Genomic DNA, 17982 nt, shown 5'->3' with positions numbered 1-17982 from the left:
CTGAGTTACCTGTTCCAGTGCTTGATTACTTCTGATATAATTTTTCCCATCTTAATGTCTTAATTTATAGCGTTTGCTACTTTTTCTTTCTGTGTATTTGGAATAATTAGGGGAGTATTTAGTCTGAGAAAATTAATTCCCCATTAATTCTTGGATGTCTCTTAATAAAACCACTGTAACAGTAGGTCCAGTTTCAGTTGGAAGCAGTGGATATTTTTTTTAAGGGAAGGAAGAGTGACTGGAGAGTGATAGTTAGAAGCCTGCTTGTGTAAAATATTTGAGATTGCTCACCAATTCTTGATCAGCACTGAGAAGGTTTAAACTCTGTGACTGGAAATCCCTGAGATCTAAGTATGCAAGATAAGTGTCATATCTCTTCCAGAGGCTATCATTTATCCCTGGATGGATGGATGGATGCTATCCATATTACTGGAAGCTGGTGCTTCTGTGTCTGTCTCATCCAGTTACCTGCCTTTGATGAGAGGCAGCGTGAAGAGGAGTAGAAATACACTGCCCAAAAATGAACGTGCTAATACTTCTGTAGCTAAAATCATCACTAACTTCATGCTGAATTCAGTCATAAGTTCTACAGCCAGAGGGGATCATTATGTTCACCTTGTCTGACCTCCTGTGTTACATAAAGGATAGGGTTCTTCAACCATTTTTAACAATTAAGACAATTAATATAAAAATAACCTTAAAGATACACAGAATCTACTACATGATAATAACTAAAATTGTTAATTAGCCTCGATTTTAAAAACATACACCTTCTTCTAGTCTCTGTGCATGAATGCTCACCTTGTAGCTACTAGATAGATCATGGTACTAAACATTTTATGAAGCACATAATTATTCATTAAACCAAATTCCTGCTTTAAAAATTATATAATTGGAGACATCTATCATTCTTCCATAATGTATAATTTGAAATATTAATTAAATCCTTCCATTGTGTGATCCTAGAACATACATGCTTTGGACCTACATCTGATTTCATTCATATTCCTGTTATTTCTTTATACCCTCATTGCTGTTAACAGAGTCAACATATTATGAGTTCATTTGCTTTATGTGTGTTTAAATATGTTCCTACAAAGCACAAAATCTACAAGGACTCTGAGATCATTTGGATAAAAAATGTGCATGTAATTCTTGTATTTTTCTTTCTGTTCTCTAATATGGCTAGTACATTTATCTCTAGTATATAACTATTCATCAGGTTTTCCTGTACCTGTGTTATTACCAAAATGCAGTTAGGGAATTTAAGAATGAGTGACATATATTTCAGCTTTTGCAGTGTGGTGACTCTCAGCTCTTTCAAGAAAGAAAAACAATGTGGGCACTTTCACGTCACTCAGTTCACTCTGTTGGAAGGACAGTCATAATTACTATTAGAATGTCCAACAGTATAAACTCAAGACTGTCTTCAAAAACAACACATCTACATAGCAAGATCCAAGGTTAAAGAAACAAAGAATGAAGATAGATTCCCATTGCTATAAAACAAGGTTTTCTGGGATATTGCAGCATGGGGTGACAGCAGAGAAATTGGTGCTGTACATTTGTTCTCCATTCTCATGTCTTCCTCTAAGGGTACTTTTGAAAGAGCTTGGCATCCATTACGTTTCACCTTAGGAGATTTTCTTTCAGCTTTTTCTTCATTGGGAGAAATGAGTTTGCACTCAGTAAAATGCATTTTGTATTGAGATTGCCACCGTACAAAACCAATTTCTTCTGCAATACTAATTGCTTTGTCTTCCTGCCATTTTCTCTGTGAAGTTTCCTGCTTCTTCCAAACTTTGCAATATGTCAAGACTTTTTCTTGTCTACATTTTAGTTAGAGGGCACATTTCGTACAGTTTTCAAAAAAATATGTTTTTAATTTATTTTTTATTGTTTAAATAACAAAAAAGCTCACAAAACTCAGTGTAAAGAGGTTTAACAGGTGATGCTCTGTGATATTAGGGAACTAAATCACCTGCGGTGAATTCCTTGACTTTACTGGATTCTAAGATAGAAAAAGCAGCAGCAATAGAGAGATTGTTATTTATTGCAAAATTTTAGATTTAAATTAATATTAAAGTATGAGGAAATTGTAATGTGTGATTTATAAGCTTGATTTCAATTACATGAAATTTTTTAAAGCCACGGATTAAGTTCTTGGCTGGTATAAATCAATGAAATTGCTGTTATTTATGCTAGCTGCAGGTATGATTATATATTGTTAGTTTCTTCATAACTCTGTTCTTTCCTTCAGGTATTTCACAAGAAAAGCTCCATAACCATAATTCAGAATGTCAGGAACTGTGGAATTGATTCTCATGGGAAATTTGCATCGGCTGAGCCCACTTAACTTGATTGTTCTTTATTTGTAGCTGATAAAAAAAATAATTCGACAGCCTGTACTGTTCCTTTACTTCTCATCTAGTGGCAGTTTGGAACAGCTCTGAAAATACAAGAGATGGAAGTGTATTTATGTAAAACTTGGTTTACAATACAGGAAAAAATTGTGAAAGAGATGCAGACTTTAGGTAGCTTATAGATTATTTCTTATTGAAATATAACACACTCTCTGTAGTGATTAATAGATAATTTCCAAAATCTTCATGAGTTTACAAGATGACTTATTCAAAATGTTGTTGACTACTAAAACTTCTGAGCAATCTTTTATGTTCTGGTGGTACATGGTATGAATATGCTTTACTGCATACATATTTTGAATAATATCTCAACAAGTTGAAATATTTCATTAGAAGTACTTGAATACAAGAATTCTGGACATATATCATCATCATTAGTTCCATTTTTTTTTTCTTTGAAGCTCCTGTGAATCACAGAGCCTATCAGTGGTGAATTAATATTCTCTATGCAGATAAAAATATATAACAACTGTGAGGTAAATAATAAATAGGCCTATTTGCACTCATAATTCTTACATCTTAAATCTTCATAAAGTGTCATTAGAATTCAATGTTCCTTATACAGGTTGATGTGCAAGCAATACATATCACAAAAATTAGGTTCAGTGGATATGCAAGGAGGTGGGTTTATGCAGTACTTATAGCATTATTTCATTTATGATTATTATCTTTATTAGATGTAATTTAGCCAACAGTATAATTTAGATACACACATGCATCTACTACTTTAATAAAAATATGTTTGCTGCCCTTGACAGTTTCATGCCTTAAACAAACACAATGTATTGAAAACTCTCTTTTTCTTTTAAGTTTTCTTCCTGTAGCATTCAGCAAACATAAAACTCTGTTATTTCTGCCATTTTTTTATTTTTCCTTTTAGAAGCTGTTTACTTTAGCTGAAAGAAAAAAGGCCTTGGTTCTCATTTTTCTTCCTCAAGGTCAACTGATGTAGCCACTAGTTCTTGACCAGGTTTTCAAAACCTAAAAAAAGTGTTACTAGATTTACCATTTTTTTATGTCAGGGAGTCTTTTATACTAGAATTCAAATTAAATTTTTTGAAACACATTCTTTTAAAACAAAAATAAAACCAAGCAAACATTTTAAAACCAAGCAAAATAGTTAGTAAATCAATGAACTTAGTATTAACCTGTGGGGATTAGACATTAAAGTCACAGCTTTATGTGAGCTGTATTTACTTGGTCACTGAAGACACTACACTATTTTTGTCAAATGGTTGACAAAGATGCTTCTCCAGAGGTACAGTTTTGTTTCCCATGGGCTAATAGTTTTGTCTGCATAATTTCTTGAGTTCCTTGCCTGTTTGTGGTAAACTAGTCCTACAAAGTGGGAGATGAAGCTGAAGTTCAATCTGGTAACCCATCGGAGAAAGTTCATTATTTGAATGTTACTCCCTGTGAGCTGGTTCAACAGCTGTATGGAAGAAGTCCTACTGGGTGGGAAACCTGAGGCTTGTTGGTAAATGAGGAGAAAAGTCACTTCCCACGGTGTAAATGACTCCTTCCTTTTGCTGAGCATGGTGGCACTTATGTTGGTAGTGTTGATGTGTTTATGTGTTGTTGTTCCCATAAAAACTGCAGCAATGTCTTGTCCTTCCAGAACTCACTGTTGTTCTCCCCTGGAGAAATAATTGTAGCAGAATTAGCTGAGGTTTGGCAAGTCTGAATACAGCAGTATATCCTGAGTAGTACCAAGTGAACACAGCAGTACTCGGGTTTGAACAGCTCAGTGACAAATGTCATGTGCTGCAAAAACACAAGGAAGGAGCCTGAGCCAAAATCAACTCCCCATCTTGGTGTTCTCCACCACAATACCCATGGCAGCAAGGCAGCCCTGCAGGGTGGCTGTGGAGACACCGCCTTTTCCTAGAAGGGGTCACAAAGCTGCAGTCCTGTCCCAAAGGAGAGAACTCTCCCCCATACATTATTTGAGATAAAAACCTGTTCAGCTAGACAGATTGATCACTGCTCGGACAAGGAGAAGCTTAGCTGGTGTGACAATTCCAAGAACTGAAGTGTCTGAACTCGAGCCATACTTCATGAAAAGCTCATATTTGTGGATTTAACAGGAAGAGAGCAAGCTAAAGAGCAGGCAACGTATGTAGGCCATGTGCACTACTTGAAGTAACATGACAATTTACAAATTCATCTCAAATTTTACAGATGTTGAATGCAGTGGCATTTTTACATACTGAGATGAAGGGACCACTGTATGAATGGCATGTGGTGCCAGAAAAAAAAAAATCCAAATAAAGAAAAAAATAACCCACAGTGGGTCAGGATTTGTATCAGAGAGATGGTTAATGTGAAAAAGCAATTGTGATACTCTACACAGGTATACAGAGCTCTTGAACTGAACTTTGAAGAAACAGAAATCCTAATATGCTTAAAAGGAAAGAAAGAATATCAATAAAATACTCAAAATATTCATGTTCTCTGATAGCTGAGGAGACAGAATCATTGACCAACACATTTCAGGGAATTTGGTTTTCTAATACTAATTATTAGAACACAAATTCATAAAGAATAATTAATTGCATATATAAAAATAAGAAGATGATAATTAGATCTGCCTCAGTTTGAGACAGGTATTTTTAATTTGCTTAGATATCATCAGTAGCAACAGATGCTAGTTTTTGCTAACTCTTTGGAGCTAAAATAACTGCTCTCTAGTGACTGCTGAACTGAATGTTGCAAGGTTGATTATTAGAACCTATCATATCAGAAAAGGAAGCTTTTCTGTATATGAAAAGCATCAATTTTTGTTAACCAACCAGAGTAACACTTGCTACTCATCAGCTATTTTTCTTTAAGTTTTGTCAAATACAAGAAAAACATCAAGGTCACACCTGGGACTGAAATCCTTCAGGTTGTTCCAAGCCCTTCTTTATTCAAACATGACATTTATGTTTTTCTAGAATAAGGATTTTATCCATTAGTTAGATCATGAAGTCCTCATGAAACAACCTTCACCAGTGTTACATAGGTACACCTCAGAAAGAATTACTGTAGGAGATAAAAATAGCAATGGGCTTGCTTCATTCGGAATTATGTGGCATTTATTTCTTTGGTTTCACGGTATTTGACTCCTTTGAAGTTAAATCTAAGTGGGGGTTTTTTTGTTGGTTTTTTTTGTTTGGTTGGTTTTAGTTTGTTGGGGTTTTTTGGCCCTTTTTTTGGTTGGTTTGTTTTTTTGGGTTTTTTGGGGTTTTTTTTGGTTTTTTTTTTTTTTGGTTCATTGGGTTTTGGGTTTTTTTGTCTACCTTCAAAAGAAGAATGAACGAGGGTTCTAAATATATTTTTAAAATTTGAAAATAGTCATAATTTCTAAGTTTACATCATGCACTTTTAAGTTTATGGGTATGCTATAAAATAATTACTTCTGTATAAATAATTTATTCAACATGTTATGAAGAAATATTTTATTTTAATATTTAAATTTTTGTTAATTGAGAGTTAAACTGAAAATAGTTTTTTTCCTAAAAACAGATGGCAAAAAATCTGTTTCAAATACTTGTGTTTCATGGGAAGTAATATTTTTAGGGAAAGCAATTTAATATAAAAACTAAGGTGGTTTTAAAATAATAGGTTTCTTTTTTGAATAACATGGTAGAAATGTTTCATTGATGTGAAAGAAGAAGAGATTTTTTTTCTGCTACTATTTTAAACTGGACTTGATAGAATAGAAAAATAAAACACTTTTTCCTTGGAATTTACTGCATAAGGTCTTAGTTCAATAAAAACTATTCTCTAGGAGGAACAGTGAAAGAAAAAGAGAAACATTTTTTTCAGGGGTTGTTTCCCAGACGAAATTAATAAACCATGTTCTTCTATTGATTGGGGTGGATTAGAGTGAAATGACACTGAATGATCTGTGTTTGTAAGTATATATATAGGGTTTATTTTAGAACAATTTGGTTGTGTTTGGTTGCAAAGGAAAGCATGAAACATGCATGTAGCCATTTTTTCTAATAATAGAGCAATATGAAAGCATAAAAATATCACCTATGAAAATATGTAAGGGAAAAGAAAGAAAGAAAAAGATAACCACCCACAGAGCTCACAATGAGATTTGTTTATTGCAATGTAGTCTATCACTGGTCAAAGTGATGGTCTTGATCCAAAAGGGGTGAGGGAAGAAACCCCTGAAACACAAAGTCCCATGAGTTAAAATAGGCTCAGGCTGGCTGGGGGAGCCCAGGCTCCTTCCCCATGAGGAGGGGAGCTTTTACAGTGTCTCCTGCAGCACAGCCTGGGTCTGTTACAGCACTTTTAGGTCATGTGCAGTCACCTGGTGGAAGGCCTCAGGATGGGTCTGGGGGCACTTGGAGGTCTTTGATGGTTTGTGGCACCTCCTAAGGCACGACAGCTCCCTCTGAGCACAGTCGAGGCAGTAATGCCCCGTCAGCCCTTCCCCGGGGACAGGGGCAGTTTCACCCCTGAGCAGAGGACAGTGATAAAAATGATAAAAAGAACCACGCCATGCCAGACTGCGGGGTTTGAGCCTCCCCCTCAGCGGGACAAACCTGCCCCAGCAAATGGCTCCGTGGGCTTCGGCCTCCCTCCTGCCGAACACAGCCAAAGCCTGTTTTCAACATAGCTCCTGAGAAAGGCGTCCTTTGTGGATACGTCCTTCTCTGCGGGATTGTTTACCTCTCCTTAGACTTGAGATAATTGGACAATAGTACCAGATTTATCTGGTCTCAAGTTCCTGTCAGGTGGCATAACTCACAGTCCATTTCCAGTCAGGAGACATGTTCTGAGAGGGATTTGGCTTCGGTGGTCACAGATGAGCTGTTTGCTCAGAGGTCCCTCCTTTGGTGATTTGAACAGTGTTCAAGCTACTAACCATAACATTTCAGTCTCTCTCAGGGGTTCACACCATTATTGTGTTTTACCATTATTGTGTATGAGCTACCTTTGCTCTTTGTGCTGGAGAGCAAGAGGAGGAAAGAGGGGACAAGATGTTTTGTCTCACTCTAGAAGCACACAAGAGAGCATGTGCTTGCTCTGCCAGCGTGCCTGAGAGGTGCAGCCTTCAGCAGTCTGTAACCTTCAGATGAGAAATGTGCTTCCCCAGGGACAGAGCAGTGCTGCCATGGGAAGCAGTCCCACAGCGTGACTTCTCCTTCTGCTCAAAGCCCTCCACGGCATGTGGTGGCATCCCACAGTAAGAAATCCTGTCTAGCACTGATGGGATCCCTGCGGAGGGACTGGCATTCCCTGTGTCTCAGCAGAGCATTTGCTCTGCTGTCTGGATAGCAGTTGGCCACCAGGGCTTTCCGCTGGGAATCTCCTGGAAGTGTTGCACACAGTATTGTGCAGCCACTCGTTCTCTTCTTCGAACTTGATGCTGTTACATCTGAGCATCTTTTTGTCAGCAGACCAAGGTCCAGTCCAGTGTCTGGTGAGTGGTACAGAGTTTTGGCTATGTATAGTAACTTTTGGGCTGAAAGCCAAAGAACACAACGATTGGAACAAGGTACAAACATGAAGATATGAAGCCCAAGTAACATGTAACTCTCTTCTGCCTTTCAGACATCATCCATTGTAGTTTTTGAAAGTACTTTTTGATTCAGAAGTGCTCTGGGATTGGCTCTTGCTGGCGTGCCTTGTGGACTGATACTGTTCAGAGGTGCCTCAGAACAAAAATCTGAAGACTATGGAGAGAGAATAGACATACTAAAGGCTGCCACATTTTAAGTACAGATTTTTTTTTTCATTCACACATACTAAGTAGTTGCCTATTTTAAGCCTAAACTGCCCTCATTTTTCTGTTAGTCATCTGCCCTGATACTCTTTAAATCCTTTTGTTGCTTCATACATTCTATTCATTATTAATTGTTCAGTATTATTGACACAAATTTAAACAGCTGAAGTGCGTTTGGTTAAGAATACATGTGTGGATGGTTTCTATGGTAGCCTGTTTCACAGTCTCTCTTTTAATGCCTCTCAAAGTAAGACTGTAAATTTAGAAAACAATTTTTTTAAATATTTCCAGAGATTTAGTAGCAACAGCTAACAACTTCACAAATACTTTTAAAATTTTCTGTTAAATAGACAACATACAAAGTGGCTGAATTCCTATGTTTTAATAAAAGATAAAAAGCAAATAAGAATATTAGTGGGATTTTGAGTTGAGATGTTATTATTGCGGGCATTGCAGAACCTTTCAAGGTACACTATGGTGTGTGTACAGCTTGAGAGAGTTCTTCAGCTCTGTGTGGTAATAAGAACAAACTGCATAACAGAAGTCCTCTGTAACAGTTTATTTATAATGTTAATAAAATCAAGTGGTAAAAAAAGCAGGTTCTGTTGCTGATAGTAGAAATGTTATCCTTTACACTAGAAGTGGTGTGTTTCCAGGATTTCTGGAGGTATATTTGAATGATGTGCAGTATAAATAGATGTTTTGGCATCACAGTTAAACAAATCATCCCAAATCTCACTTAATAATATTTTCACTGATGATCTAATCCATTGAACCATCAGCAGGAATAACAAATTTGCTAATTCTGGACAAAAATTCGTCTGTAATATCTCACTGTTTAGCAGAGATACCCATGCCAACTGCCTACTATGCAAATAGTTCTCTAACTATACCATCTATCCTCTTGAAGAGCTGCAAAAATCAGGCATTTCCCAGAAAAGACTTTTTTCTTTTAAAGACCGTAAGAAACCATTTTCTAATTAAGCTTTTCTAGTAGTAGAAAGCATTTTGCATGTAATTAGGTGAACTTTTATTTTATTAGTGCCATCAAAAGTTTCTGTCCAGATCTCACTAGCAAGTTATTTTTATAAATCTGTGTGGAAACATTAATGTTCTTGCATATTTGAGTCTCTCATCATGATGCCCTAATGTATGTCTTCATTATTCAGGGTAGTTCTCTTGTGCACATCTATTCCTTTCCACGTAAAACCTATTTATAGTTATGATAAAGATTTATGGGGGTGTAAACAACTATGTGCCATAGGAATCATAGTCTAAGTGTACAAAAGAGGTACAAGTTTGTCATCATGTTTCAGTTTATATCTTTACCTGGAGGAGGGAAAATCCATTAAAAAAGAACAGTGACTGTCTAAAGCAAGTACAAAAAAAAAAACCAAAAACTTGGACTCTGTTAATTATTTATTAGCTCAACAAGTTCCTAGTTAACCAAAGTAAAACCCCAGATTTCATGCACCACAATCTACCAAAGCATCAGATTTTCAAAGTTTCTTTCTCAAATATTTCTTTGTAGCAATTTACTGCTTTCTTTCGTACCTTTTTGGAAAGCTGATATGGAATTTTCATTTTCTAATAAGAATGAAAGATATTGGAATATATTGCTGGGGTATTTGCTAAGACATTAACATGTTTTATTAAAAAAATCCTAGTGTCTTCTGGAGCTTCCTGTCTGATACTAATTTTTACCTTAAACCTACCAACCAATCAAACAAAACACAAAAACCTCTTGAGGCAACAGTGGGGAATCCAAAATTATTCATAGCTGATTTTCCTTCTTTTCATCTTTCCTACTTTTTGAGCATTGAAAATCAGATTCCTTTAGGGGCTTGGGTAACCCCTGTGAGGTCTATGCTTCCAAATGCCTGAACAGCCAATTTCACAATTTGGCATTTTCCAGGAATTATCAAGAACGTAATTTAAGTGTTTAAGACCCCCTAGCTTTTGTGGGTTTTTTACAAGTATTTTCTGCAGTCATCCATGCCTAACTTTATACAAAGTATTCACACTTCTCTTAGTTTTTATCTTTGAAGTTTATTGTTAATATTTTAAAAACTGCTATTGGCAAAGAGAATGAAAGAAAAGCTCTTTTATTTCCTCAAATGCAGTATTGGCAATGAAACTTGAATGTCTGTCTTAATTCCGGGCCAGAGTTCTTCTCGAAAAAAGTACCCTGCAGACTTCATGAGAATTTACCAACTGCAGGAAAGTGACCCAACTGATGGGTCACTTAACCAACAATGTCACACACCCTTGAAGGGGAGACATGCACTGTGTCAGTGCCTAACACAGGACAAGAGCACAAAGGGCAATATCCACACCCTTGAACTGTGTAAGGATAACTCTGGGTATGCCGCATTTTAAAGAAAAGTCTCCAGTTATCTGTCTCGGTACACAGCTGATGTGCTGCACTTCTTTTCTGGGTTCTTCTTGCTTGTTCCAGTGGTCCTCTCATAATTAATCAAATAAATAAACAAATATATAATGTTCCTACCTGCAGTCTTTAGCTAGAACTACTGTCATTTGCATCTCTCAGTTTTACTTTTCTGTTCAGCTCCAATATGACTTTATTTTACAGTGCATAAATTATCTTAGGGCTGTTCACTGTCTGTCACATTGCATGAAACCAAGAGAACAAATAGAAAACCCAGGCTGTGTTTAATCAGAGGCTTCTGAATGCATATTGAATCTAAAAATAATTTTTAAAAAGGTATTTGAAAGGATGTCTGCATCTGGAATCTAATAATCCTGCTAACCACCAGGCAGGAGCTTATCTAGCTTACCTAATGCATATGTTTCAAGTTTGGAAATAATGAAGATGTAAAAACCGTTTGAAGAATGCATATTCCATAAAGGGCATGCTCATTTGCTCCTATGGGAATTAAAAATCTCAAATTCAGGAATTTATTTTTTTCTGTTTTACTCTAAGATAAAAAATATTTGTCATAAGAATTATGTGGTGGTGTAGAATGTGTGCTCCACAAGTCAGTGCAGTCTGTGTTCCACAAGTCAGTGCACAGTCTCTTAAGACTGCTTTTGAGTCTTTTCTTTCGCTTCTTCAGCAAAAATCAAAATGTATCCAACAATGTCGTGGATCCCAAATTGTAACAGAAACTGTGAAAACCATGGGTGAGGCTTTTTTTTTTTTTTTAAACATTTCTTTTGACATGAATAAAATTCTCCAGCTAATTTCAGTGCACAGTAGATTGAGCCACGTAGTTCGTCTGTTATTTCTGCTACTCTCAGTGGATGCTAATTATGCACAGGGATTGCAAAATTTCCTTTTTGTTCACATGAAGCTTTTAGTTCTGTGATGAATTATAGCTAAGTGCTTTTCACTTTCTATTAAAACTTGATCAAATAATCCAGGAGATGGTAAAAACACACTGCTTCTTCAAATCAGCATCTGATTTCTCATTGTATAGGTAACTTTGCAAATAATGCTGCAGTCTCAGAGCTCAGCAGGCGCTAAATGCCTGCTTTCACAGAATAGTTGAGGTTGGGAGGGACCTCTGGAGAACCTCTTGTCCAACCTCCTGCTAAAGCATCTGCTTTTTACCTACACCAGGCTGCACATAACTTGTGTCCAGGCAGATTTTGAATATCTTCAGAGGGGACTCCACAACCTCTCTGGGCAGCCTGTTCCACTGCTGTCTCACTCACAGTAAAGAACTTTTCCTCCTGTTCAGATGGAACTTCATGTTCAGTCTGTGCCAATTGACCCTTGTCCTTTCGCTGAAAAGAATCTGACCCCACCCTCTTAAGAGCTGCCCTTAAGATTATTTTATACATTGATGAGATCCCCTCTCAGCTGTGTTCTTGCCTCACTGTAAGAGCATTCAGCATCTTTGCTAAATTTGAATTGATTAACATCTTCTTCAGGATCATATTTGCCAACTATTAATGCAGTTTGAAACTATTACCCCTGAAAAACATTTTCAGGAATCTGGGAATCTGGAATTCATTCCTTTGCTTCTGCAGCTTTTTTTTTTTTTTTTTTTTTTTTTATATAGGAATACATCAGAGAAATTGCTGGTATTGCACACTTGGAAAAGGGAAACACTTTTATTCTTTGTGACTGTTTGCAAGAAGGGACCTATGCCATCGTGGTTTATGTTGTTGTTATGAGAATTGTCATAAACACTCGAAGCTTCTGGCTTTGTAGTACATCTAAAATCACTTTACTTGAAAATTATGTTTATTATTCTTTTCAGCTGGAAATTCAGTAGATCAAGACAAATGTGACACTTCTCTGGTTAATGAATTAGTAATTTGAGAAGATAGGTATAATTTCTCTCACATTTCAGTTCCTCACAGTAATTGTGTTCCAGAGTAATTTGGCAAACAAACAGAAGACCTAATTAAGTGTTGAATTTTTCTAAGGCAGAGTGTATACAAGGTCATACCAAGGGCTCAGCTGAAGTTTATTAAAGATTAGCAGTCTGTTTCTGCAGGAGGGATCCCTCCAGCTACTGTAATGTATGACAGCCTGGCAGACCATGTTCCACAACAAGCTGTTGAACAGAGCAGTTACAGAACTAATTCTCAGTAGAATGTCTAATAAAAGTATGTATTAAAGACATTTTTCTCTTTGCATTTTGTTACATTTGGAAGAGATAAGCAAAACAAGACATTATTTGCTTGCTATAGTATACATTTGGAAAATTACTCTAGAAGTAGGTCATTATGCAAACAGGACCAGATTATTCCCGTGCTCTTCACTTAAACTGTAAATCCTTGTGGCAAAGACACAGCTTTGCTTTTGAAATTACCTCACGCAGTAGGAACCAATCTGTGAATCCAAACGTAAATCAGCTAAATACGTGTGAAGATGTTTGGATAGGGGTGTGCCAGGTTTGCCCTTAACTTACCAAAAAAAAGTTATCATTTAAATATTTATAACATGCCTGTAAGGTTGGAGCATTGAAACCTGTGTGCCCAGTCTGTGAGTTGGCATTGGACCATGCACAGAGTAAGGCCTTTACTTCCACTTTTCTGACCATCATATAGACTCTACAAGGACACAACTAGTACAATATTAACCTTGTGATACTGCTAAAGACTGTAAAATACAGATTATTTACTGCAAGGACAAAGTGTTCTTTAAAATATGTCTAAAGTACTGATTTTTGCCTGTCAAAGTTCTGGGAATTTCAACTAATATTCATATTTCTATGCTGACACATAAATAAATTTGCCTCTTTTTCTTTTGCATAACCACATGGAGTTAGTTAGGAAAAAAAAAAAAATTCATATTGAGGGAGCACTTTTCCTGCTTTTGGAAATTAATTGCTCACTGAATGACCTTAGTATTGGTTTTGAGAGCAGATTGTTTGGTGAATGATGCAAGAAGTCATTAAGTCAAGGAAGGTCAATACCAGTCCAGATTTTGTAGAACAAGGTCCTGCAATTTCTAGGGTACCTACAGGTTATGGGACAGCACTTGCATGCCTGGACTGGTCATGGTTACTTGAGAACTTCTCATTTTGTGTCTTCAACAGCACCATTAAATTGCATTTGTCAGAAATATGCAATTACACCAGAAGTATGCAAATACAGCTTGTTGATTTCGGTCCTGAAAGATCTAAAAGTATAATATTGTTTCAGTATGGAGTTCAAAGATAATTTTTCATAGGTTACCTTGGTAACAAAATTGTAACTGAGTTCATTTTTCCATTTTGCATTAATAAAGGGCTAAATATTATAACTAGTAACAACTGTGTCCTAATAAACCTTGATGCTGCATAATAAAAGATGTGTTTCTGTAGAAATATAAGGCTTGGAATTAGTCCTTTGTTTTAAGTCTTGAATCACCATAACTTCTAGGCCTACTTATCTGTTTATATGAATGTTAAAGATAAAATCTATTAAGAAGTGAGCTCTCAGTTAAAAGCAATCTGCCTGTGGTCTGTAAGATTCCAGTATAGAGATCTCAGTGTTCAGATCTTGATGTGTGTTTAAGATGCCCCAGTAACTGTGTCCTACTCTGTAAACATGCACATTACAAAGTTTGTGGTGCTTGCAGAAAATTACAAAGGATGACAGAAGTGTTATTAGCAACAACTCACTTCCTTCAGGGTGAAAAAGAAGCAATGACCATTGATTATTCCATTAACCAGGGAGTTGCTTTAACCATTTCCAAGATCTTAGGTCCTCCAGCCTGAGGGAATGAGAACAGATGCAGGAGGGAAATGGGACTCAGCAAGATTTTATCAAGAGCAATAAAGTTCTGCTGGGGGTGGAAGCTGCTGGGGTAAGAGTCACCCTGAATTCAAGAAGCTATTGATCACAGTTTGCTCCTTTCTCCATTTTTTGTGGGAAGTGACTACTTTTATAGTTCTGCAGCCCTCAGTGCACAAAGCAGTGCAGGGCTCTTGGAACAGGCTCCCTGAGTATTGTAGGAGGGTGGAAGCATCCGAGTGACAGTGTTATCTCCTGCTGTTGTCTAAGCAGAGTAGACAGAATATTTAATTAATAGTTAATTAATGCAAGGCATATGCAAAATGTATCATATCTGTACCATAACTGAAAAAAATACATGACGAAGTAATATAAGGGTAGAAAGATTAGGTTTTTAGCTTCCAACTTAAGAGAGGGATTCAGAATCTGAAATTTAGTCCATTACAGTTTTCTAGGCAAGTTGAACAAAGGCTGTGACCAAAGTAGAGAAACACAGCAATAGCCAACCAAGTCTGTTGTTGGACCTCCTGTGAGACTTTGCCATTATCCCTCATAAATGACTGCTGAATATAAATTTGTTTAAAGCAAACACTAAATAGCATAAAATCATTAAGCATTTCAATGGTGAGGGAGCTCTTTATATCATCTGGTCCAAATTCACCCTCAAAGCAGGGCTGACATTTTGCGCAACTTGTGTTTTTGTTTGATTGATAAACTGCTAATCCAAGCTTGTCTACATTAAAAAAAAATAAAAATTGAAGAAACAGTAAGCCAGAGATACACATCTAAATGTCAGCTTCCTCCCTGTGCTGTGTCTGCGACTAGCCTTGATTTGCCAGAGTGTTTTGTGAGGAAGATACAGTGTATGTCAATATTCTTTGACAGTGAAAGATTTCTCAGGAGAGAGCGTTCAGAACAAACATCTGATGTCTGCTGTTATCAGAGCTCCCTGGAGCTCAGGGGCACAGCAGAATCCCTGTGCTTAGTTCTCACAAAGGGCTGGAGATCTGCTGCATCCCCAGAGGTCAGATAATCCATTGGAGATAAATTCAGCATTCTTATGGACAATCCAAGTGTCTGAGTGCTTTAACCATACCATCTCCAAAACACAAGAGTAATCACAGAATCCCAGAGTGGGTCAGGTTGGAGGAGACTGCAGTGGGGCATCTGTTCCAACCTTCCTGCTCTAGCAGGGTCATCCCAGAGCACATGGCCCAGGATTGCATCCAAATTATTCTGAAATATCTCCCAGGAGGAAGACTCCCACCCTCTCTGGGCAGTCTGTTCCAGTGCTCGGTCACACCATAGTGGAGAAGTTCTTCCAAATATTCAGATGGAACTTCCTGTGCACCAGACACTGCCTCACGACCACTGAGTTGTCACCACTGAGCAGAGCCTTCCTCTTACCATCCCCTATTTAGATATTTATACACATTAATGAGGTCCCCTCTCAGCTGTCTCTTGATGCTCAAGAGGCCCAACTCCCTCAAACTTTCTCATCAGAGAGATTCTCAATCTCCCAGTCATCCTTGTTGCCCTCCACTGTATCCACTTCAGGAGCTCCATATCTCTCTTGTACTGTGGAGCCCAGAATTGCACACAGTACTCCAAATGGACAGAGTACAGATAACAGTATAAGAATTCCCAGAAATTAGCAGCCAGTTTTAGTGGTGTTGAGATGAGAAGGGAATTGGAATCAGAGAAGATGAGGGTAGAGTAGTATAGATTTATCAAAATATATTCCTCATGTTAGGTACTGAAATATTATCTTGACAGGCTCATTCAGTCTTTGCCATGGACTTCAAGGCTGTGTCTGAGGGGAAAAAGGTCTCTATGACAGGAAATAGAGTTAATCTAACACTTCTGTGACTTCGAGCAACAGAAAGGAGTTAGGACAGGTTTCTAGTCACTTCCCAATGTCAACAGTCTTTAAACTAAACCCTGCAAGTGTGAAATAACCAGTACAGCATTGATAAAGAATTGATTAAGATCTTTCAAACACTTTGAGACTTAGGAGAACTTAAGACACTTCCATTTCCAAATGGAATTTTGAGACCTAATTAGTGACTTCAATCGAAACAGGGATAGTCTGACCACAGTAGACTGGATCATTAGGAAATCAGGTCACTCCTCCCTGCTAACATCCCAACTTCTGCTGGCTAAGCCAAGTCACTTGTCAGGTTGTGTGTAATATTATCTGTCAGCTTTTACAGAGTGCTGTCATCCAGAGATGACAATAGAGGCAATAACTAAATATAAACACCTTTGCGGTTTGACAGCATGGTTAGCAGGTGATTTTTACCCCACAGGCCCTAAAGCCTAACCATTTGTCAAGTCTACTTAACACTGAAACAAGCAATGTGAATATAACCCTTACAGATTTACTTAAAGAACTATTATTTTGTGTTCTAAAAAAATGTTTAAAATATTGTGAAGCAGATTAATTGTAGAAAATACTTTGGTTTGTGTTACCTCTGAATGTCTGATGTCACTAAGGGTCTTTCTAGTAAGGTAAAAAAAAGAACAGTATGATGTTTTTTCATTAGTGAGAATAAGTATGGACCCAAATAATATCTGGCATGATCTTAAACATACTTTTCATATACCTCTGTCAGTTCTAGCAAATATAGCTGGACTGCTTTGAAAGCACAAGGAAGATGCACTATGTAAGATGTTGTGTAAATGGTTTACTTTGTGACTTTTCCAAAGCTTTCAAAAAGATCATTCTACATTTAGGCCATGTGCTTGACAGTGTGTCTTTCGTCTTATTACTAGGCACCACAAGGCCACATAAGGAGGGGGAAGTCCCTGGTGTGGACTACATTTTCATCACTGTTGAAGATTTTATGGAATTGGAGAAAAGTGGTGCTCTCCTAGAAAGTGGAACATATGAAGGTAAGCATGCTTTTACCACTAAATTTGTATCATGTTTCCATTGTAGTGTTTTCTAATGTGATGGAATTGCACTGGGATATCCTGTTACAAATGTGCCATTGCTACTGTTATCAGAAATTTGTGAAGAGCCATATGGCCATTATGAAAATATTTTCATTTGTAAAAGCTAAATGCAGATGGGATCACTGCAGTTTTAATATATTATAAGTGTTAGGAGAAGCACACTACTACATTGCGTATACAGGACAGGAACACTAGTCCTTTACACCAAATACTCAAGAACATTTCCACAGAATTTCAGCAAACAGCTGCTTTTCTAACATAGAATAAATGCATTCTACATCAGAATTCAGGTGTAGGATTGACAGTTTTCCTTTGAATGTGGGATCCTGCAATTACCCATCTACCTATATCAGAAGTTGAAACCTCACTACTTAAGAAAGAGAGGAAGAGTTTGCTACGTCATACCTAATGGGGTTGGTAAAGTGATTGAAAAAAACTCATTAATTTTGTAATATGGCAGAGGGATAGGGGCTGTCCTAATGGCTGTATTAGAAATGTCTATGGGGCAAAGAGCCAGCAGCTTCCTGCATGACTCTGCTTCCCAAGAGAACCGATGATTCATCTGATTTTAAATCTTTTCCAAAACACAGCTATCCTGAAAGGGAAACTGTTGTAAAGAGGTGGGCAGTTACATAGCAGGGTATTTTAATAAAACCAGAATAATGATACCCTATTTCA

At 37.2% G+C, this 17982-nt stretch overlaps 1 protein-coding gene across 5 annotated transcripts in view; it reads left to right on the top strand.

Moving 5' to 3' along the window:
• MAGI2 (membrane associated guanylate kinase, WW and PDZ domain containing 2) overlaps positions 1-17982 on the top strand; it is a 710849-nt gene that overhangs the window by 403566 nt on the left and 289301 nt on the right. For all 5 annotated transcript variants that reach the window (XM_066318723.1, XM_066318722.1, XM_066318724.1 and 2 more), the window contains one exon: positions 17122-17241. In XM_066318723.1, coding sequence (XP_066174820.1) covers positions 17122-17241 — 120 coding nt within the window. The remainder of the gene's footprint in view (positions 1-17121; positions 17242-17982) is intronic.

Source organism: Sylvia atricapilla, chromosome 5, assembly GCF_009819655.1.
Source record: "Sylvia atricapilla isolate bSylAtr1 chromosome 5, bSylAtr1.pri, whole genome shotgun sequence".
In the NCBI taxonomy this organism is placed as follows: Eukaryota; Metazoa; Chordata; class Aves; order Passeriformes; family Sylviidae; genus Sylvia; species Sylvia atricapilla.
Note: the sequence above shows the minus strand (reverse complement) of the source record. Positions and strands in the feature narration are given on the sequence as shown.